A 25,033-nucleotide genomic window follows, 5' to 3' on the forward strand; every position below is an offset into this window, starting at 1 on the left:
TACGAATGAAACCTATACAGTTTATTTACGAATGTAACCGATAACAGTTTATCTACGAATGTAACCGATATATGTGTAAGGGTTCAGGGATGGAGTGTGGCAAATTTATTTCAAACTACTTTAAAAATTAGTGTTTCTTGTACTTTTGTAATTTGAAAGTTTACAATATATTCTGATTTTTAATTTTGTTAATTATACGATTTTAATCAAAACAACGGAAACACAATAACGTTACACATACGATCAGCATGCATAGACAATGAAGGGTACGAAACCCCTCTCCATGCAAAATCATGGTCAATGCCAATTAAACTCATCGTAGATACCACGATAAACATTTAGTAAGCCAGACGCGCGATTCGTCTGCAAAAGACTAATCAGTGACGCTGGAATAAAAAAGTGAAAAAAGCCAAATATAATACGAAGTTGAAAAGCATTGAGGACCCAAAATTCCGAAAGGTTTCGTCAAATACAGCTAAGGTAATCTATTCCTTGGTTATAGCTACTGTACAATGATAAGTATTTACAATTTGCAACTTTAATTGTTTGGAATATCGAAATCAAAGTAAAACATTCAAAGTGATCTCTTCTTTCCATCTTATATGATAAACTTAAAATGGTCATTTACTATGAAGATATATTCATCTATTTTCCATGTTCATGTAACCATTCCCCCCTTTTATTATCATGTTAGTGTAAAACAATGTTAGCACCTTTCCAGCTGGTCTTCGAAACTCAGTCCGAATGATTATCAAGTCAGGTGTTCTATTTTTTATTGAAATCATCTAGATAATTTTATATGGATATATTATCAAAGATGTAGATGATTTTAACGAGTTGGTATCGGCAGTTTTTGATAAAAACATTTATTCTGCAGTGAAATATGAACACGTGACGATAAGGGACACAAATACAGAATAGTTTCGAAAAATTATGAAAAAATATTTTTATCACTTACCTCCACATCCGACAGTAAATAAGATATTGTTTTGAAACTCTCAACAGTTTGTCTACGACGTAATTTAGAGAGACGTCTTTGTAGCGGTCCAGATGTGGACATGGCACATTTGTCACAACAGTATAAATGTATATAATGTCAGCTTCGATTTCTGCCAAATTTGTGATGGAAAATATCCAAAACCTATTTTAGTCCATGCGACAAATACATGATTGTAGACTGAATTACATTATATATATTCAATGTCAAAGCACTGAACGTCTTTTTGTGTCATCCGTCAGTTATTTGTTCGTATATCCAAAGGGAGTTAAAATTGTTGCTTCGATATCAAAATTTATCTTCCGTTTAATAACCATTTATAGATGGATTAAATGGATTTGGTAAGCTTCATTGACTCGCTTTCTGAGTAATCAAAAGACCAACAAAAAACATGTGCCATTATTTGTTTTTTGTTATGTTATTGAAAACATTCTTTATCATTTCAGAACAAGCTTAAGCTGAAATTATTCCTTTCAAACTGTCAAGATTGTAGGATTACATATGTCAAACAATAAAGGAAAGATGTCGTTTTATCCATTCGGAATATCATGATCAGTTTCTATTTCGAATGTTTGAATCCTTGGTTATTAACCGAAGCTAAAGTCTCAATGTTCGTTGATTATTATGTTGTGTTCAAGGCAATCGTCGAAATGACTGAGAAAATAATAAGTCTTTAACCTTTTATTGATTGTTGTTATTGTAAGTCTTTATTGGTACCATCAACAGTAAAACGTACTCCAAAGGGATTTAAACTAATCAGACAATCACATAAGTAATCATGGATTATAATATCTTAGTTAAAGTGAATTTGATTAAGAAAAATAATCTTCTGAATGAATTTCCTTCTGATGACTTTTGTCCCTTTTTCACTGCAGACGTAAACAATTTCAAAAAATCATTTTCTTTTTTTACATATATTCTTCATATCTACAGACATTTAATTTTGGAAACATCAATAATTTATATTGATGCGGGCTATTGAAATATACTATGTATTTTTTTTAGTTAAACATATTTTCCATTTATACTTTGTTTGTTTTTTGGAAGCACGAACTGTCTCTTCATAAAAAGATTGATACGATTTCTGTGCTCACAAATCGTGCTTCGGGATTAAAATTCAAGGTAGAAAGTGCACAAAGGAAGATTTGAAGACGTTTGATGGCATAGAGGCAAGAATGGTAAACGCAAAACTGCAAAAATCGTAGCTGGACACATTAGTTAACAATTATGTAATTTCATCAATTTGAATGTACAGACGTGTTGATTTATAAAATATTGCCAATACGATTATATAGACTTTTGGGTGGATGTTTCCGTAAGTTTCTTATAGCCCACACCCAGTCATCAAACGAGCCAGTGATACATTGTAGACACAGTATAGTGAGAAAATTGTCTGTCACATCACTATTTTGTCTAGGGGAGCTTACTGTGAAATTGAATTCCTAAGGGTTATGTGAAATATTGCTATGAACATCTATGCAAAAGGGTTGATAAAAACCTTAATGAACGATTTTTATATGTCTACATCATCCGGGGTAGAAATATGAATACTACTAAATAGAGATAATAACGGAACTCAGAAGTTAAATTAGAAAAATACATATATGCAGTGAAAAATAAGTCATCAGCGATAGACATTTGAAACAACAATGGAGACACATTTGTATCAAGAGTTAGGAAATCAAGTTATCTAAAGCAATGATACGAAATTAAGCTCACTATATCCATCATTATGTAACTTGGGAAAACATCATGTATCATTCAAGGATTTGTATAATGAACACGGTATGTACTTTGATGCATTTATATAGCCACTATACATCACAACTTATGTATATAAATTGATCATAGATACCAGGCTTAACATTTTGCACGACAGATGTGCGTTTCGTCTACAAAAGACTCATCCGTGCCATTTTAACCAAAAAAGTAAAAATAAAGGTCAAATGAAGTACGAAGTTGAAGAGCATTGAGGACGCAAAATTCCGAATGTTTTGCGAAATACATCTAAGATAATCTATTCCTGGAGTAGAATATCCTTAGTATTTCGATAAATTACAGGTTTTGTTAAGAATTAATTAATAAATGAGCATATCAACGATAAAGAAGTAAAATAACAACAATACCGAACTCCAAGGAAAGTTCAAAACGTAAAGTCCCTTATCAAATGGCAAAATCAAAATCTCAAACATATCAAACAAATGGAAAACAACTGTCACATTTCTGGCTTGGTACAGGCATTTTCTTATGTGTTTAATAGCTAGCTTAACCTCTCACTTGTATGACAGTCGTGTATGATTCCAATATATTGAAACAAACAGTAGCAGCTGCAAGCTCTTGAATACCTAATGAGTTGGGAAATGTATATGCAGGTGAAGTTGGTATATTGCAGCTAAGGTGGGGGAAATTGATAATTTCAAATTTAAAATCGTCTCGTTTGTTATAGATTCTGGTACTGAGATGACCGCTTATTTCAAATTCGAGTCTAAAAATGAGGCCTTGTCTGTTGTTTCTTTTATTTCTAGTTCTGGAGGATATATTAATAGAACCCAATCATGAACATTTGGATTGTTAATGGAAAGAACATCATCAATATATCTGAAAGTGAAATTTAATGATCTGGCATCTTTGATCTTCTTGTTTCTGACAAGTGTCTGAAGGAACTCATATGAAAATAAAAAAAGGTCGGTAAGGAGAGGCGCACAGTTCGTTTCCATAGGAATGCCGACAATTTGTTGTTTGTATCGACAAAGACAATATTCAAAGATCTTACTACATTTGTCAAATTACCTTTTTTCTCTGATTTGGTTTTTAAGCCTTTTTAAAAAAGTTTCAATGCAATACAAAGGGCTGAGAAAACAATCAAAAAGCTGTAATTCCAAAAAAAAAAAGATTATACTATATAGATATGACTTATTTATGTTTAGATAAGGTCGAAATATTAGTAACTACACACCAGGCATGCCTTTACCGCCTATACCGTTTTTGTTGGCATCTTTGTTGGATTGATTTGTATGTTTGTTTGAATTTAGTTAGTTTGTTGTGTTGTATGTCTGTGATGAATGTTCACACAGTTCTGACTGCTAGATCCCAATTATTGTCACATTTACCTATTATGTTTATCTGGGTTGCTTATAAAATTAACCATCAAATACCAAAGTTATATCGATCGCTTTGAAAACGTTATTGATCTTTTAAAATAAAATCTTTAAAATATCAATTTAAAATACTTTCAAAAATCCAAGAAAAGCAGGAGAGCAAAACGAATACATAGATCGATATATATGTTGGTGTCAACACCAACAAAAAAAAGTTATGTCAAATATGTGAAAACTTAATGATATAAATATAACATGCACATGACCTTTTACTATGCCTTTGAAAAAGCTTTTATTCGCATGTTAGCATCCGGTCCTTTCAACAAGTTACAATTAAAAAGTTAAGTATTTTTCAAATTCAAGTACTCTAAACATAAACATTAGACAGATTAAAAAAGAGATTTCAATAAATCAATAAAATTTTATTTTTATGGAAGCAAATTGAAATTGGCTTTCAATGCAATCAAAATAACGTTCAATACTAGTTTCATAGGATTTTTATATGTTGATAGGAAATAGGCCACTATATCCTAATCTGCTTTAAATCGAAAGAAGGTTCTAAGAACATCAACTAAAAGCATCTTTTCAGTACTAATTTAGATTATTATTTTAGTATACATAACCTTCACATGAGACTTTTTGTCCCCAAAATCATTCTATCTTTGATACTATATCTGCCCTTGAATTTTTACTTGATAACATTTTTGTTCGATTTGGATATTCCGTATATCGTCAAGTTATCCGAATTCCAATGGGGACTAACTGTGCACCACTTATTGCGGAACTGTTTTTTGTATTGTTATGAGTTACAATTTATGACTAAAATCAGCAAAGACCAATCGAAACAATATCTGATACAAAAATTTAACTATACTTTTAGATATTTGGATGATATATTGGCTCTCAATAATGACGACTTCAGTATGTATACTAAAGACATTTATCCTGTTAAACTTACTTTAAATAAAGCTAATACTAACAATGACCACTGTCCTTTCCTCGATCTTGATATCTATATCATAAACGGGAAGCTTAATACAAAAATTTATGATAACAGAGATGATTTTTCATTTCCTATCGTTAATTATCCATTTTTAGATGGTGACGTTCCCTTGTCACCATCTTATGGTGTTTATATATCTCAACTTGTACGATTCGCTCGTGTATGTTACAACGTATTAGATTTTAGCGAGAGAAATTTATATATTACTGAAAAGTTTTACGCCAGGGTTTTCGATATCATAAACTAGTCAAAACATTTACTAAATTTTATCATCGGTATAAGGACATCATTCGTAAATATAACTTAACATGCAGACATCTTATACGTTCGGGTATTTCACATCCAATCTTTTTTGGTAATATTCTTTACAAAGCACAAAAATGTCAGTATTCACCTCAAAAACTAACAAAACCTTTAAACAGACTTATTAAGAAGGGATATAGTTACGATACTGTTGTCAGGTCATTAAAGATTGCATATTTTGGCTTTAATATTGGTTCACTTATAGGGTCTTTGCATCGGAATTAAACATATTTATTCTAAAACCAGTTGTTGGCATGACACGGGTTATGTTCTTCTCATATATTTTATGACGGTATAATACTAAACCCCTAACAGGAGGGATTGTGCTTGATATTCATATGATGAAGACATAATCTTTCAATCAGTTTAATTGAGTTCTGGAGCTGGCATGTCAGTAACTGCTAGTAGTCTGTTGTTATTTATGTATTATTGTCATTTTGTTTATTTTCTTTTGTTTCCTATTCTGACATCGGACTCGGACTTCTCTTAAACTGAGTTTTACTGTTCGTACTGTTGTACGTTTGTTTTTTCTACATTGGCTAGAGGTATAGGGGGAGGATTGAGTTCTCAAAAAACATGTTTAACCCCGCCGCATTTTTGTGCCTGTCCCAAGTCAGGAGCCTCTGGCCTTTGTTAGTCTTGTATCATTTTTAATTTTAGTTTCTTGTGTATAATTTGGAGTTTAATATGACGTCCATTATCACTGAACTAGTATACATATTTGTTTAGGGGCCAGCTGAAGGACGCCTCCGGGTGCGGGAGTTTCTCGCTGCATTGAAGACCCATTGGTGGCCTTCGGCTGTTGTCTGCTCTATGGTCGGGTTGTTGTCTCTTTGACACATTCCCCATTTCCATTCTCAATTTTATCTACAAATGTATCTCGTAGTATATGTAGCCATACATATCTGGAGTTGGTTTCAAATACAAGTTATGTTCAAGGGTTACCATACGAAAACCTCTTTTCTGGATGATTCATTGCGGGATTACGGTTAGCATCTGTGACTATGATTTTTCACTTGCTGAATTCAAAATCGACAGGAAATTGTCATTGTTTATATGTGACCTTATAAGTTTACTTTCGACAAAGGTTATCGAATTATCAACTGAAAACCCTTTATTATCAGTGCGTGTATTTATTATCATACTGCAAGACACTAGTTTGTTTTCTATTATGTTGTGTTTTCCCAACCGACTCACTAGATGACATCCTTATCCGATATGAAATCAATGAATGTAGCATCATTTGTACAGACTGTTCGATAAAAACGTGTAGAATGATCCTTCAGGAAGTGTTTTCATAGAGACAGTTTTAACTGACACTGAGATTTTATACTAAGCACTCACTTTTGTAACAAATTGCTTTTGCATTTATAGTATTCTAGTAAGAAAGAGATCTTAATATACTATTGTACTTCTGTTCTAATATGAAGATGAGTTTAAACAAAACGTTTTCAAAGACAAAATGAAATAGTATCTTGCTAGGGTCTTAATTTCACTTTCAGATATATAAATGATATCATGCAACTTAATAACCTACATTTAAGTGCATGCTGGCGTCTCATGAAAACCAATTAACTTAAAATTAAGGATACTGCCGACATATCTTAACGTTTTCCTAGTTATTGGCACATATCATAGTATGGTCATCTTCATAAATTAACTGTTACAAAATGTTTTCGAAATACTTAGGATTTTCTACCCAAGGAAAAGATAACCTTAGCTGTATTTGGCTTACGGAATTTTAGGTCCGCAATGCCCTCCACGTTCATACTTTATTTGGGCTTTTAACTTTTTTTATTCGAGCGTCACTGATAAGTCTTTTGTAGACGAAATGCGCGTCTGGCGTACAAAATTTTAAGCCTGGTATCTGGTGAGTTTATTTATGGACGGCTTCAAAATAGCAGTTATGGCAAATATGATGATTTCTGCTTTCCTAATATATAACTAACCATATATAATTAAGGGGACAGTAGTTACCGATCTTCAAATCTTGTAAATCGATTAAGAGGAGACAAATCAAGGTAACAAACAAAATTTTAGAAAATCGCATGATCTCTAAAAGGAGCGAGCCGTTGACAGGATTTCACACTCAGTCAAAATGTCACAATCGTGAATAGAATACAATCGCTAAAATTACAGATCAGACGACTTTACTATTATATTGCAATCTAAGACCGCGAAAACATGTCGCTAGTGAGTTGAGACACTGACACATCGTATCGGTTAACCAATTTGTAATGGTGACCGTAAGAATTATATTTATAATGTTCTGTTATAATTTACACGAATATATATCTGATATACTTATAAGCTGTTTTGCTTCTGGTTAGAAAATATACTAAACAAAGAAATGCCGATTTTATTCGTTTCATTCTCATAACTTTGTTATAGTAGTTTTTGTGTATGAAGCAAACCCCTGCTAAGTGTAAACATGCACGAGCGTAATGTATTAACTGAGATATGTAAACGCCATACCACGAGGCAGATTGTATATTACTCTAGTTTGAAGTCGCTCATGTGTTAATGACGAGGAAAAGATCAGGATATGAAGCAGACCTTCTACTTTCGGTAGTATCCTTAATATCAAGTTTACTGGGATATATATGCAAGCACTATGCAAGCACTATGCAAGCACTCATTTAAATGTGGGTTATTGAGTGACAGCACTTAATAAATATATTTGAAAGTGAAATAAAAAATGATGCTTTTTCTTTGTTTTCATGTTAAGGTTTTGTATACATTTTTCTCATATGAGTACCAAAAAAATCGGCTCTTAGAGATGCACCCAGTACCGATCGGAATACCGACTGTCTGCTGGAATATCAATCACTCAAATTCAATAAATATGTTGTCGACAAAAAAAATTCAACATTTTTTAGAGAATATCATCTTTAGCGTATTTGGTGTGGAAATTAGTGTGGTTCTTCACAAAGTAAGATTATTTATGACCTAACACAAAGGTATTTGTACCAACATTTCCCATCTTGTAAAAACATCTCTGTTTAATGAGATGATGTAGTCGATTTTTCAATTGAGCTTGGGGAATAGTAGTTTAAAGCGTGGAAAAGAACTGCATCATACCCTCAGTTCATTCTTATGAAATTTACACTACCATATTCATTCATTACGCTTGGTCATGGTTGCATTATACAGACTTTACTATCAGATGTGTACACCTAACACAAAAACTGCTGCATTAGGGTAATGAGTAAGAATGAAATCGCCAATTCATAAGTTTTACAGTCACCATCATAAATTGGTTGACCGATACGATGCATTTGTGTTTCAACTCAATAGCGACATGTATTCACGATATTATATCATTAGATATGAGAATAGTCATCTGATCTATGAGGAATAGCTATAATAAGAGCCACCAGTTAGCCCTAAATTGCAAAAAAGTGAAAAATTCAAGCCTTTTGAAATTCTTATTTTATTGCTAAATGAACAGTTTGATATAATATGAACAATTTAGTGCCGTAAGGTCTTTTATGTTTTTTTTTGGAAGTCATAAGCATATAGATATATAGCAAGCCCTACCAAAAATTATATTGTACACACATTTTTTCGTTGAAAAATACTTTTGTTGCGAATTATAATTTTGGTGAAGCCTTGGCTTATGACTAAATATTTATTATTTTAATTGCAAGATCTCAAATCGAGGCTACTTTGACGATTTCTGTAGTATCGCATTGATTGCAAAAAAATTGATGCCTTAATGCAAATATATAGGACAATATTCAAACCTGTAAATACACAGTTCGGTATCTGTCAGACTTATGTCGTTTGAACATCTGAAAGCAATTTATGTTTTGTTATTGTAAAAATTAAAAAAAGGACACTCTTAATCAAAAAAATTTTAATTGATAATAATGCTTTATTTTGTTTTTCAGATACCAATTAATTAATTTTGGTAAAGGTTATCCTTCAATGGAAACTTTTACAAAAACGTTGAAAATGTTTAATATTGTATCAAACTTTTCAATTACAATGCATACTACTGGATGAGTTATTTATTATTGGTTAACCTTTTTGTTTATATTTTGCCAAACCAACACAAAATTTAACGACACCCGATAAAATCATTTAAAATTTGGTTAATATGTTACATTTTTCTCCCGTTTTTCCTTTCTTTTGTTGCTAAAATTATGTCAGTCCCTTATCGACTTTTAATTGATTATCCGTTTGGTATATGTCGCTTCTTTTTAGGGAAAGCCTCAAAGTTCACAAATAAATCAGTCAAATTGTGATGTTTGGTAAACATTGGAATACTTTCTCAAAATGGTACTTTGTGGAATAAATTCAGGAGAAATTGACCCAACCTTTTACAATTTTAAGGCTGTTGGATTTGCAATCGATAATTCTAAATCCGATTCAAATGTCATTGAGTCTAGTGTAACTATACAGAAAAACACAAAAGAGACTTAAGTTATACGCAATGTATACTTAACAAAAGTTAAATGAAATTTGCAAACATCACATACGGTCATATTTTATACACAGTAAATGGCGTCCCTGTATCCGAGTGTCTGGTATGCATATTTGTAACGTCACAGAATTTCGAAATATTCTAATATTTGAAGTATTTGGCATTCAAAAGTGCATACACAAAGTTTTTGCCAAAAAAAAAGAGAAGAAAAACTCAGATAAACTTTATTTCTGTAAGAAGCGTATGTAATTTCATTCTTTTATAATTATAGATATCATAACCCTTAGTTTGAGTAATAATTAATAAAAATGAGACCTACCTTTTTTGGAACTTTCAGAAACCTGGAATCTAAAACGAAATAACATAGAAAAATTCGGTGAAATATTTAAAAAGAAGACGAAGTTGAATGATTTATAATGAGACAACAATTCGCAAAGATGGGCAGACCAGAAACAAAATATACACACATTAATAATGAATGCTACGAGTAACGTATGTCTGCATAAAATATCCTACTGTTTTAGACTACTTGAATACACGTTCAAAATCGTTTCCCTTTAATTTGAGATTTTGTTCAATGAATAAATATATCGACTATAAAATTAAATCGACAACCAAAACAAAATCTAATATGCTGATGTCGAAATAACAGAAGAATTAAGGTCAGTCAAGCATTTCGAAATGTACACTACAGCAAAATATATTAAAAATAAAAATAGTTTGTAAATGGGTTTGTTTCTATTTTTAAACGTTATTAATATGTAACTGAATGTCAAAATGAAACTTTAAAGCGAAATGTGTAGTCAGCACAAAATGCATTCAAACAAAAACAATTCCAACGGTCGAAGTGTTCCTAGTAAAAATGAAATTATAATAAATAGGTTTATTTTCTTTATTAATGTTTGGAGAATGCGTTCACCATAAAATGGGTAAAAAGAGCAATAACTCAAATCCAAATTCAATATTGTATAGAAATGGTATCGCACAATCTAGAAATTAAAAATGGCTGACATATGCTATATGTAAAGTATGCAACATGTTTTTTTTTTAGTTAAAGGTTTTAGAAGTAAAACTATTAACTCTTGTGTGTTCAGAGACACTATACAAGATAGGTAGAACATAAATCTTTTTGATGAAAACGGGAAGGCACAATCGAAGTTCGTATAACTGATTATATTTCAGTTTACATTTTTAAGAACGGAAAATGTAGTCTCTTGCTAGGATAATTATTGTGTACATATTGTGGCAATTCAATAATGTTTCTATTAAATATGTAGAACAAAATTGATTACAAAAATGTACTGATCCGTACAGAAAAGATATCTGATTTATATCTTTCCCGGGTTTCCTTTAAAAAAATTATCTATAAAGAAATAATAAATAGATTGATAGCCTAATTTACAAAAAATTGTTAGACAGAGCCAACAAAAGAGGGACGAAAGATACCAGAGGGACAGTCAAACTCATAGATCGAAAACAAACTGACAACGCCATGGCCAAAAATAAAAAGACAAACAGACAAATAATAGTACAGATGACACAACATAGAAAACTAAAGACTAAGCAACACGAACCCCACCAAAAACTGGGGGTGATCTCAGGTGCTCCGGAAGGGTAAGCAGATCCTGCTCCACATGTGGCACCCGTCATGTTACAAATCCGGTAAATAGTCTAATTCGGTAAGTCACATTCGTGAAAAGGGAAGGGTATTGTAGTTACGACATAAGGAACATATCCGATATCATCTGTGAAACGGTTATTACATAACGGTCAACCAACTCGTGATGGCGTCCGCAAAATTTACGAAGGGATGATTTCAACTTCACCATTTGGAACTCTTGGCTCAATAGTTTCCTTGTGAGCAGCAATCCTCTATCAAGGAAATCATGATAGGAAACACAAGCCCGGGAATATCGTATCAATTGGGAGATATATACTCCGTATGCAGGCGCTGCTGGAATGTTGCTACATAGAAATGGAAAGTTCACAATTGGGAATCTGAAATCATCTCTTTTGTCGTAAAGTTTTGTTTTCAACCGACCCTCATTGTCAATTTCTAGATGTAAGTCAAGATATGAGGCAGACTTAACTGTATCTGTAGTATCCTTTATCTCTAGTTCGATGGGATAGATTCGTTCAACATAGTCACCAAATTTTGTATTATTTAGTGAGAGAACATCATCTATATAGCGGAACGTAGAGTTAAAGGAAATTGCTAACTTCTTATCTTTCTTCCTAACACGTTAGCAACAACCGACTCTTCCGAAAAAGTACACGTATAAACAAAGACAAGCAACAACGAAGAACAAAGGGTCGTTGATCTCGTTCAGGCACAAACTGTATGATTAAACCAAAGACCAACCACTTTATCTATATATTTTATTTCATAAAATAAAAAACCTGCACATTCGAACTATCTTTAAATACTTAAGTTTCGTTTTTTATTTGTTAAGTTTCATAATTTGTTTTAGTGAGATTAACTTTGAATAATATTATATGTGTAGAACACAGTTTAAATTCCTACTGAAAGAAAAGTTTGTAAAGATTATTGAAGAATTAAATGTTATTTCAAAATGCATAACAAAATATTTCCAAAGATCGAATTCACCACCTAAATCATAGTGTCATCGACTCTATGGCTATAACCATGAGCGTATGTATATATGTAGGACTGGGAAGTGCGATGGAGACGTTGAAGTGCGGTGATCACGCTGAAGTGCGATGGTCCGTTTGCTGATGTGCGATGGGCATGGTCCATTGGCTGATGTGCGATTGTCCGTTCGCTGATGTGCGATGGTCTATATTACGCGTGATGGCAAGTTTGAAATCTACAGATGTTCAATTATTATGAGCAGTAGATTTTTCTATTGGTAAGAATATAAAATTGCATTCGTTATTGTCTATGAATGTCCTTAGTTACAGTTGCATACTAAATGAGAGAATTTTCTCTTTTATTTTCTGCATGTGAAAATAATTCTGCGTTAAAATTTTATCTTTACTTGGTTCTTCTAATGAGTTGTTCGTTTACTATATCATTATTATACGGAGAGTCAGTCTGCGGACTCGTATTTATTTAGAGATTGCCACGCTCCATCGTACGTAAAAAAGAACCTTTTGTTGATTTAAAAAAAAAAAACCGCTACAGAAGGTTAACTTTCCCCCTCCACCAATCACTCTCCATTTCCCGTACAGTATCAAAATTTGTTAAGCATCTTATTAATTTAAAATCCAGAAAAAATCTTTTAACAAACAAATTGGCTCCTACATAAACATGAAAAGCATTGACAATATAGCTTATGTAGTCCGTCGCAATTCAGCTTTACCACCATCGCACTTCGTGGTAGCTATCAACAAGATTGCGTCACAATGCCACCATCACACTTCAGCGTGATTAAAAATGCACTTCAGCGTCAAACCATCGCCATCAGCGTGACAATCGCGGTTCAGAATCCTACATGTATAGACCACATAACATAACTAGACATAGTGGAACCGGTAACTTTCAAGATATTTTCTGAATGGAATTCATAAATCTATAGTATTCGATGTAGCAGTCTATGAAATTGTTTTCATATCTCATCTTTTGATCATGATGGGTTGTCACATAGTGGGAAGTCTTTATTGTCCAAAATGATAAAGCAGTGTGTTTGTAATTCTATAATTAGCTAAAAATACTGGAATGGTATCATTGAATGCATTTTATCTGATCAAAAGGTATGTAATATAAAAATAAGGAGATGAGGTATGATTGTCAATGAGACAAATATCCACCAAAGTTCAAATGAAGTGGATGTAAGCAATTATAGGCAACTGTACGGCCTTCAACAATGAGAAAAACTCATACCGTATGGTCGGCTATAAAAGGCCCCGACATGAAAAATATGAAACAATTCAATTGAGAAAACGGTCTAATTTATAACAAAACAATTTACGAAAAACAAATATGACAGACATGAACCAACGACAACCACTGAACTACAGGCTCCTGACTTGGGACAGCCACATAAAGAATGTGGCGGGGTTAAACATGTTTGTGAGCGCTCAACCCTTCCCCTAACCTGCCAGGACAGTGGTGTAACAGTACAACATAAGAAAAAACTATAGAAATCAGTTAAAAAATGCTTAACCTACAGATGGATACAAATAGAAATACATCTAGAAGAAACACAGAGTGAACGTGGACGGGTACTTATACATCCCAAAAACAAAAAGACACTAAGTACAGATATAAGAGTACTCGTAGTTAAGGACAGCTAGTTCAAAGCCAATAACAACAAATAAAAAAATCATGTATATAAGACTAAAATATCAATCAGTACACATCCAACATCCAATGGATTTAGTATAAAGACGTCATTAACAGTCAGAGATCATGTAAGACCTCCATACATGAACTCTAAGAGAAAGAAACGAGTGGCATAAAACTGTTTTTGACAACTTTTTCTACAGCTACACTTCAACCATAATATAAATATAGCTTGAACTATTATGTATTACTTTGCATAATATAAGTTTTAGAATAACAGCTTTTTTTTAGGATAGAACAAGAGTGTTCACAAAATAACACAGTTCAATTTATTAAGTGTTTTGTGGAGAGTTGTGTCATTGGCACTCATACCACATCTTCTTTTTATGTTTCTTCAGTTTTTGGATGTTTTTTGTATGCTATATGATTTTGTCTTTTCCGTTGCCATTCCGCCATTATACATGTTACTGTATATGATGAGTTTGTCAATTTCATGGCAATACCAATACAAAACTATTTAGTAATAAACAGCATATCATACGTTTCATAGATTGAATCTGATGCAATTAAAAATAGAAATTACAAATAAATGTGAACAATTCCCAAGTGACAATTGCTCCATCATAATTTTATTTAGGATTCAGATTTCATTTATTCTTTTATAAATTGTAATAATGTCGCCACGAAAGATAAAGCTATATATTAGATTGGCTTTATATGAACTATCTCGCTAGAGAAATCTACGGATCAAGTTTGTATAATGTCAAGACTGTGGATAATCCATCAATGTATGCAGAAATTACATCGAGTTTTCATTTCCCAAAGAGACACACTGCCATAATATAAACATTAGGGATTTATAGCAACATGTTATAAATGAATTCCTTTGAATTATACAGAGTATAAATACTTTTATAGTCATTTTATAGTACGAGATTTGTTTGTGCAGAACTAAGCAATATCATTAATACTAAAAACTATACGAACAAAGAATGCGTAAACACAATGGAAATGGAAAAAAATTGTTTGATGTTCAATTCAAAAATAAATAAAAAATAATCCCATTTGCGGTTCAAGGCTATCTCATTCCGTTGTGTAGAATTACACCGATCTACAACTAAGTGCATTGCTCTTTTGTCAACATGAAAGACCATATTTAATGGCAAATGTTTCATGCATGAATATTAAGAAAGAACACAAATTAAAAAAAAATATTACAATAGATAGGTTCTGTAACGTGGGTCGACTGGAAATGTAGACTTCTACTGGCAAAAGAAAATATGTTGGTTAGGTGCAGAAATTTTGCATTGCAACAGGTCATAAAAGAGTCGACTGGAAATGTAGACTTCAATTAGCACAAGAAAATATGTTGGATAGGTGCAGATATTTTGCATTGCAACAAGTCATAAAAGAGTCGACTGGAAATGTAGACTTCCACTAGCAAAACAAAATATGTTGGATAGTTGCAGAAATTTTGCATTGCAACAGGTCATAAAAGAGTCGACTGGAAATGTAGACTTCCACTAGCACAAGAAAATATGTTGGATAGGTGCAGATATTTTGCATTGCAACAGGTCATAAAAGAGTCGACTGGAAATGTAGACTTCCACTAGCAAAACAAAATATGTTGGATAGGTGCAGAAATTTTGCATTGCAACAGGTCATAAAAGACTTATTCTAAAAGTTGTTTTACTTGCATAGAGTGTAGTTCTTATTGAACATACCTATTCCAACCATTCGTGGCAGCGAAGCCAAACAAAATCCTCTTTTGAGCAATGGGCTTATTGCCTGCTGTTAAAATCCATTGTGTACATATTTTTATTCCCAAGTCAAGTGAACTCTTGTGGTTCGACCATTTATGTTTATCTATTTTCACTCAGAACATACGTTATAACTTACCCTAAAAGTACCATTAAACTGAAATACATGTAGTATCTTAATATACGGTGGACAGGTATAAAAGACCGCTTCAGATAATCACTAGACGCAAGTGTACATGTATTGAAATGATTGAAAATCTCTCGGAAAATAAGAAATACGTGTAAATCAGAGATAATATACAGATTGTTGGTATTACTCTGGAATTTCTGTAAACCAAGCAAACTCGTTAATGGAGTTAATATAATCATTTCTAAAAGCCTGGATTATATAATTTGAATATAAATCATAAGTTGCAATAAGATAAAACGAAAAGTGCAACCATTGAAACACCATCTGGGATTAACTTTCTTTGCTAAGATGATTTTTGAATCAATACAGTAGTTATCAACTATGAAATATGCGATTTTTCGGAAGTCACGATATTTGCTTTCAAAAGCGGATTTACGTGTAAACTCTTTGAAAATAATAATGCTAATAAACGTCTCACCATCTTTGTTATCATCTCCATTCAATATTTCAGGCCTTTCTGAAAACATCAAAGGAGAAACTCGAGGAGAAGGAAGAATACTTATGGTCTCGTTTTCATATTGCACATTGATAGCTATCTGTCTCAGTTCACGACATAAGGAAGAAACCTCACCATCTGTTATAATACTGTTTTCCCTGTAAAATACCAGGTACAATATTACAAACATTTTCGAAATACATTAAAATATCATATGACCAGATAAAACGGTATCAAAATTAGATAAGGTTTTCGATTTATAGGCGGCAATCGATTTCTCACTGCTAGAAATATCATACCAAGTGATTATCTTTTGCATTCTTAGGGTGAGAAAATTCTTTGTTGAATAATCCATTGTGGTTTTCTTAGATCTAATTAAAAATAGCAGCATCGAAGGGGCATATAATATACAGATTTCCTTCATATTGTTTTGATATGATGATAATGACTGGTCGCATTCTTATATAGATATAAGAAGATGTGGTATGAGTGCCAATGAGACAACTCTACCACATTTACTATTCATATTCGTCATATATTATTGTTTCACTTTTCAAAATTTAATTTATATTTCATATATTTATATATTTATATTTCATTATAAGAGATAACACATGTTAAGAAATAATATGTATGTATTGGCGAAGTAAGATCACGGTTTCTGTCGGTTACCAACCCATGAACAATGGGTTTTTGGGTAACCTTAAATTACTGATTTACGTGAAGTAGGTACTAACATATATGTTACAATTTTCATTGTCTCTATCATACGTTCTTTAAGAATACCACAAATATTTTAATATGTGTATCTGTGTAACGTACATACATTATCCCCTTCTTATTTAACACAATGATCAAATATGAACGTAATCTGATGAATGATACATGTAATTATTATGAGTCCTATTGAATATGCAGAAAGTAACCTGAAATGTTCAACCACATCACATATTTCATTCTAGGACCAGAGAGTCGGTATAAATATATTTCGATTGCCATGTTTGAATTTGGAAACAACTGATATGTGTATACGTACAATGTAGTTTCAACCATGTTAAGTTACAAAAAATAACGTACCAGTGTGTTAGTTCAGTAAGATAAACATAATCGGCGGACTGCTTATGATCAGATCTTGGTATGGTATAGCTGTCTTCTGACTTTGAACCCCAAGTTGCAATGAATATAAACGTCACAACCTTCGTTAGTTCTCCAAACTACCTAATTATACAACCTACTAGAACAGACCCGCGACATGGCGGGTCCGTGACTGAATTAAAGTATCTACACCTTATTTTTAGCCTGGATTTTTAGTATTCGTATTGTCATCTGATAAATCCATGCTGATTATAAGGTGCACAGTTTTCTCTGCTTTCAAAATCTTTCTAAACCTGTCGAAACGGAACTTATCAATTATTGGTAATATTAATTATGTAAAAAACAAAAGGGCCTGGAATGGTGTAATTTTTAAACAACACCATTGTCCTATGTTAGTTATATATAAAGTTGAATTCTTTTATTCGTCGTTTTTACGCCGGCTAACAAATTGGAAAGCACCTACGTCATATTTTAGCCTGGATTTTTAGTCGTCTGATCAAGTCATGGCGATTATGAGGAGCAGAGTTTTCTCTGCTTTCAAAACCTTTCTGTTTGAACCAGTCAGGGTTTTCTTACAACAACCGGAAACTACATGTGACAATGATTGAATTTAATAGTGTCAATTCCTGTATAATGACGAAGATCAGGTGTGATTATGACCTGTGTATGTAGAAAATCCCAAATACCCCGTTTGGCGGTGCGCCTGACAGAGGCGGAACGTACAGATTAGTTAACAGGTGACATATACTATTGGTATCGGTATCGGATTCGACCCGGAACTTGTTTATTATTGGTAATATTAATTAAGAAAAAAAAAACAAAATGGGCTGGAATGGTGAAAATCAACACCATTGTCCTATATTAGTTATATATAATGTTGAATTCTTTGATTTGTCGTTTTTACGTCATGCCGGCTAACAAATTGGACCTCGTTATTTTAGTAGTATAGATAAAATTGATTAATAGATCATGTTTAACGAGACATGATAGCTGTATACTCTGATATATGATTATATGCCTGTCAAAAGGAGGAATCCTTGTATGTGTGTTGCCCTCTGTCTATAAGTGTTGTGAGATATTTGGTTGTATCTAATTTGGCATTAATCTTTAATTAACTTGTTGGTACCGTTAATGTTATTACTACCACTGGGTCGATACCTTCGCTGGTGGACTGTTAGTCCCTGAGGATATCACCAGTCCGTTAGTCAGTATCTCTGTACTGGTATGAAAATACGGATATTGTTTGATTGAAATTTGTGAAAATAATTTAAAATTAAGAAGTATATCTCCCTCATGCAATGATCTCATTCCGTTTGAATTTAGGTCTTTTTTGGTTTTTTCAGCTCTTCAATGTTTGTATAAGTTTTGGTTTTTCAAATATTTTGGCCTCGAGCTTCACTGAAGAAACATTATTGTCCAAATGTACATCTGGTGGAGTAAAATTTGCATCATTAGTGTTATTAACTTTAGGTGTTGGTTGTCTCTTATTTGATATTATTCTGAAATATAGTAAATTCCCAATGTTAAAGAGCTTGTTTTGACAAAGAAGGTGTGCGCCAAGTGTTGAAATTCATATGTTTTATTATTATTGTCATGATCATACTGGATTGTAATAATATAACACATAGTTCCTTTAGGCTTTACTTTGGATTTCAAATAAGCTTGAAAATTGTATCAGAATCGCTTTTCCTATATTTCTACACAACTTAGATTCATCAAGCTTGAAATTCTTGTAGTTTTTTTTTCATAAATAAAAACTCTGATGTAAAAAAAAATTTCGGTAAGCCATTTTGGAAATATTTCATAAAATGCCTGCATTTCCAATTAACATGTATAAAACTTAATCAAATTAAATGACTTTTTAATATTTATTCTGAGTTTGAAGAACCTATCTTGTAGCAAGTAACACTATTATTCCGTCATTGTAACAACTAGGGTAAATCTATTTCCATGTAAATTCAATTTATTCATGAAAATGCTTAGCCATTATTAAATGCAATAGATAGCCCTTAGTCACACCTGACATTTCATATAAAATTTGTTTACTAATATCTATTTGCTTTCAGCGAGCCTTTTTCCTAATAACCAGATTTCTGATCCATGGCAAAGTTCATAATTTGATTTCATTTTCATTGCAGCAAGCGTTGTCGTAAGTATCTATATACATAACAACTATTACACAATGTAATCTCTTTATTATTTTGTGTCTCTTGTGTAATATCTACAAACTAGTATGTTTTTGATATTTCAACATTGCTAAAATAAATTAATAAATAAAACATGCTAGACCGAATAACAAGTGATCAGTATGTTGGAGTTTCTCATTCACAACATATTTGTTGAATTTACGAGTAGATTTATTCATCAGATTGTCCGCACCCCTATTGGAATCAACTGTAATACCAATAATCGACCGTTTCTTATTTTCATATGCATCGGAGTTCCATCAGACACTTGTAAAAACAAGAAGACCAAAGAAGCTAATTCGTTGTTGATTTTCCTTCAAATAATTACCCAAACTTGTCTGATTGGGTCCTATTAATACACCCTCCTGATGACTCTTTTGTTGGTGTCTTTGTCATATTTATTTGTATGTTTGGTTGAATTTTGTAGTCAGTTGTGTTGTACGTCTGTGGTGTATGTTTACACAGTTTTGGCTGCTGGGTCCCAACCATTGTCACTTTTAACCAATTACATTGTATATGTGTTTGGGTTGCTCAACCAGTTTTCTCAATATAACGGAACTTTAAACAGATGTCATAAAAGTGGAAGGTTTAGCTAGCTATAAAACAAGGTTTAACCCGCCATTTTCTTAAGAAAAGCCGGTGCCAAGTCAGAATAGGACAGTTGTTTTCCATTTGTTCCGTTGGTTGGTAATCTATTAGTTTAACGTTTGATTTTGTCAGGTTTTATGGACTTCTCCCTTTTAGAATTTATTTTGGAGTTCGGTATTTTTGTCAGGTTTTATGGACTTCTCCCTTTTAGAATTTATTTTAGAGTTCGGTATTTTTGTCAGGTTTTATGGACTTCTCCCTTTTAGAATTTATTTTGGAGTTCGGTATTTTTGTCAATACTTTTACCTTGTGAGCTAGTATTGGCCTTGTACAAACCATGGTTACATTTAAATCATGTTCCCGTCCTTTGCAATTGATATGCATACTGGACGTTAGAAATCCAACCATTCATTATTAGATTTTAATTTTACCTTTTCAGAAATCGTGATATGTATAAATTATATACATACATTGCTTATGACAGACGGCAACCAATGGCAAACACTAGGCTATTGGTTTCTGGCTGGGGACATAAAGAAGAATGCAATTGGGTTAAACATGTTTGTGGGCGCTCTTTTCAGCAATAAGTAAAGAGAAACAACACGTTTACATAACAGTGAATGTTTGATTGCATAGATGGAATCAAGAACACAAACAAAAATTGAGGGAATACAAATTGAATTGTGTGGAAGAGATTATACGTAAATTAAAATGCTCCGTGGGGTGCAGCTTGATACGACCGCAGACGTCGAACACTGAACAGTTGGGGCAAGTGTGGAAACTACATTCAAGCTTGACACAGCTCTGAATTTGGATTGTGATTAAATATTTGACACAGCATAGGTTTTTGACAAAGAATGAATGTGGTCAATCAATAATTACTAGAATTGATATATATGTATCAGCAAAATTCTTAGTAACATTTAACTAGAGGCCCTAAAGAGCCTGTTTCGCTCACCTGCATCTTGAACAATCGCCACTTATTACTATTACAAAGAGTGCACATGCTGAAATGTCTCGCCTGTTTTACTTGCCATTGGTGTTATGTTGAAAGTCTTAAAAATAAAGGTTGTTCTACAAGTATCACTTAAACTTAACATTTTTTAAAGATCCTTGACAATGCGGTCAAGGTCAGATAAATCCTGTCATACAGACATGATTACCTTACAATTATCTTATACACGAAATATAGATTACCTATTGCTTATTGTAATTGAAAAACAGACCAAAATACAAAAACTTAACATTGACCAATGAACCATGAAAATGAGATCAAGGTCAGATTAGACCTGTCAGACAGACATCTACATATTACAATCATTCCACACACCAAATATAGATTACCTACTGCTTATTTGATTTGAATAACAGATCAAAACACAATAACTTAACACTGACCAAGGAACCATGAAAAGGAAGTCAAGGTCAGATGATACCTACCAGACTGACATGTATACCTTACAGTCATTCCATACACCAAATATAGTTGATCTATTGCTGCTAGCATTTGAATAACTAACCAAAACACAAACACTTAACATTAACCAATGAACCATGAAAATGAGGTCAAGATCAGATGAAACCTGCCAGACGGATATGTACCCCTTATAATCATTCCATTCACCACAAATAGTTGACCAACTGCTTATAGTATCCGAAAAACCGACCTAATCAAGTAACTTTAACCTTGATTACTGATCCACCTAATGAGATCAAGGTCAGCTGGAATCTGTTTGACGAACATGTAGACGTTGCAAGGAACCCATATACCAATTATAGTTATCCTATTCTCGTAATAAGTGAGACATTCACATGACAAAAAAAAACCCATTTTTTTTCAAGCAGTCGCTGAACTATGAAAACGAGGTCAAGGACAATGAACATATTACGGACGGACACTTCGTATCATAAGGTATCTGCATACAAGGCATGAAGTATCCAGGTCTTCTTCCTTCTGAAATATAATGTTTACACCACCGTTGTTGCTGCCGCCGGATATGACTATGTCTCGTATACTGCGACTTTCTCCGCAAGCGAGACAAAAATCATCATAATAAGAGAATGAATCTATTAAGAGCTAACTGACAATTTTAGTCATGTTGAAATATTTATGGATCGTATCCTGCTGATCATTTTCCTTTTTAAATGTTACTATTTATCTATTATAGTTTTTCAGAATAATAGACAAAAAACGCAAAAAAAAAAAAAAATGGTACAAAAAAAATGTCATTAAAGGGCAATCCTTCCAACAATGAGTCGACTGAAGATATCAGATATGATAGCTTATTTGTAGATCTTGTCTTGCTAATCTATTTAAAGTTTCTATTCATCTATTATAGTTTTCAGAATAATAGGAAAAAATGCAAAATTTGGGAAAATTCTGGATAATTTTAAATCTCGGTCTTTTTCAGAAATTAGTTCTAACAATAACTTTTGATTTTTCAACCCTGTATACCACCATTCCCCATGTGAAATTATAATTTTGAAAATACTTTGAACGACAAAATTATTTTATATTTTTTCCAGTGTGACGTGTACATTTTCTGGCGTCAAACACGACTCTACACTTATAATCCGGCAGATTGGTGAAAAAGTTGTGAGTTTAATGATAAAAGCACCAAATTTTGCATGGTAGTAGTTCTGGGTGTTTCCAAAAATATTAGCTATGGACCCACCTTGCAATTTCAATATGGCGGCTTTTTCCAAGATGGCCGCCATAAAATATCAAAATCAATATATATCACTTATATAAGGTCAAATTCATAGACAAATTTGGCATGACAGTAGTGCGGGGTGTTTCGAAAAATATCAATAGACCCACCTTGAAATTTCAATATGGCGGCCTTTTCCAAGATGGCCGTCTCAAAATATCAAAACCAACAAATATCACTTATACAAGTTCAAATTTGGAATGTTAATAGTGATGGATGCTTCGAACAATATTACTTATGGGCCCAAGTTGAAATTTCAAAACGGCTGCTTTTTCCAAGATGGTCGCCATAAGATATCAAAATCAACAAATATCCCTTATATCAGGTTACAAGTGTTTTGTTTTGACGTACCTTCAGTAAAACTAAGTGCCCTATCATACCAAGTGCATGCCACATTTTTATACTAAAGCCAAACATCAAAAAATTTGTGAAGAAAGTATAGAAAATCGTAACTACAGTACCATTCTTGCAGAAATGTAGTCTACAACGAGGAATCACGTTTAGATATTGGCGTTATTCTAATATTTAAGCTAGACTCAACTAGAATGAAAACTTCTCGACTCGAACAGTTTTCTTTATGATCATGTGGAAGAGGACATAGTAATAATTTAAACACAATTGCAGTAATCTTAGGCTTGCCATGCCATTAACAAGGCAGTTGCTTACTTCTTCTGTTTAATGATTATGTTGGTGTTGCAATTAAACAAGCAACCGCAACGATCTGCTTGTATGACAACGATACTTGAATAAGCTGCACATACAGGTAGTTAACAAAATCATGATGTAGACAAAAGTCTTTTCCACAGTCATCAAACACAATTGTTGATTATCGTTTTGACAAATATTTAGATGCAGTCGAATTATTCCATTGAGGCAAATACGACGCTATCCATTTCGAAGTTGCTTCTGTTTTATTCTTCTTTAATACTACATTCAACTCAACTAAAACCATCTCTTAATGTATATGACTTTCTACTAGATGCTGGGATCAGTAAAGGAGGTTATAAATGACAAAATGTACAGTTTACATTGGGCGTTTATGTATGATCCAATTATCCATTTACATGTATCTACAGTAATAGAGGATTCCATCTATGAAACATTCAGTATTGAATATGTGGATCCTTCCTGGTGGTTTTACAACAGCAGCCGTGGACAATATTGACAACAACAGGAGTTCAACTACGGCTAAAGAATCGTCACATAGTACGAACATTGTATTTCAGCATTTTTTTAGTCTAACTTGACTAATTCGTCATAACCTAATGCTTTGAAATATATGCATTTCTCTTATATTCTCTCATACTTAAACCAATGTATTACGCGCCTGCACAACTGTTCGTATTATTGCTATAACTTAGTAAAAAGAATAACATGAATAAGATATATTCTAGCACTAACCAAATATAACCATGCGTTTCATACTTACATCTAGTAATAACCGTTTTATGGACATGCACTTTGTCAATTGTCTAACCAGAAAAACATGTATGCCAACCTGGTATAATTAGTCAATTGTGCAACTCTATCCTTACATGGTATTCACAAGTTAACAAAATGATAATACAGATGGCTTGAAGCAGATGATAATGAAAAAATTATGTATGTTTGGACATCATTCCACGCATGTAGAGCCAAGACAAATAAATGGCCATCCGCCTTTATATATATATATATATATCAGTTGGCATTGAAAAATGTTTAAGTTGAGATAAAAAATGTCACTACGATTCGACATTTCATAATACAATCCAGCAATGTGTAAATTGATTTCCGAGACATGTATCAATTATCACTTGTGATCTTTTGCGGTTGCCAAATCGGAAAGGTGGAACTAAGCAAACATATTTTAGCACAACAAAGAGTAGTCTTGCTTTAGGTATTCATATAGGAATAGCATTGTTGAGCACCGTATGTGATTGGTTGTAACACAGTAATTGAACAAGTGTTCAATCAAGGAAACATAGTACTTCATGAACAGCAGATTCTTT

At 32.8% G+C, this 25,033-nt stretch overlaps 1 protein-coding gene across 3 annotated transcripts in view; it reads right to left on the reverse strand.

Moving 5' to 3' along the window:
• The window catches only part of LOC127708860 (pleckstrin homology domain-containing family G member 7-like), a 168,694-nt gene that overhangs the window by 43,628 nt on the left and 100,033 nt on the right, over nucleotides 1–25,033 (reverse strand). For all 3 annotated transcript variants that reach the window (XM_052214055.1, XM_052214223.1, XM_052214143.1), the window contains 2 exons: nucleotides 16,445–16,620; nucleotides 10,150–10,178 (listed from right to left, as the gene is read on the reverse strand). In XM_052214055.1, the coding sequence (XP_052070015.1) occupies nucleotides 10,150–10,178; nucleotides 16,445–16,620 (205 nt within the window). The remainder of the gene's footprint in view (nucleotides 1–10,149; nucleotides 10,179–16,444; nucleotides 16,621–25,033) is intronic.

This window comes from Mytilus californianus, unplaced genomic scaffold, assembly GCF_021869535.1.
Source record: "Mytilus californianus isolate M0D057914Y unplaced genomic scaffold, xbMytCali1.0.p SCAF_1, whole genome shotgun sequence".
NCBI lineage: Eukaryota > Metazoa > Mollusca > Bivalvia > Mytilida > Mytilidae > Mytilus > Mytilus californianus.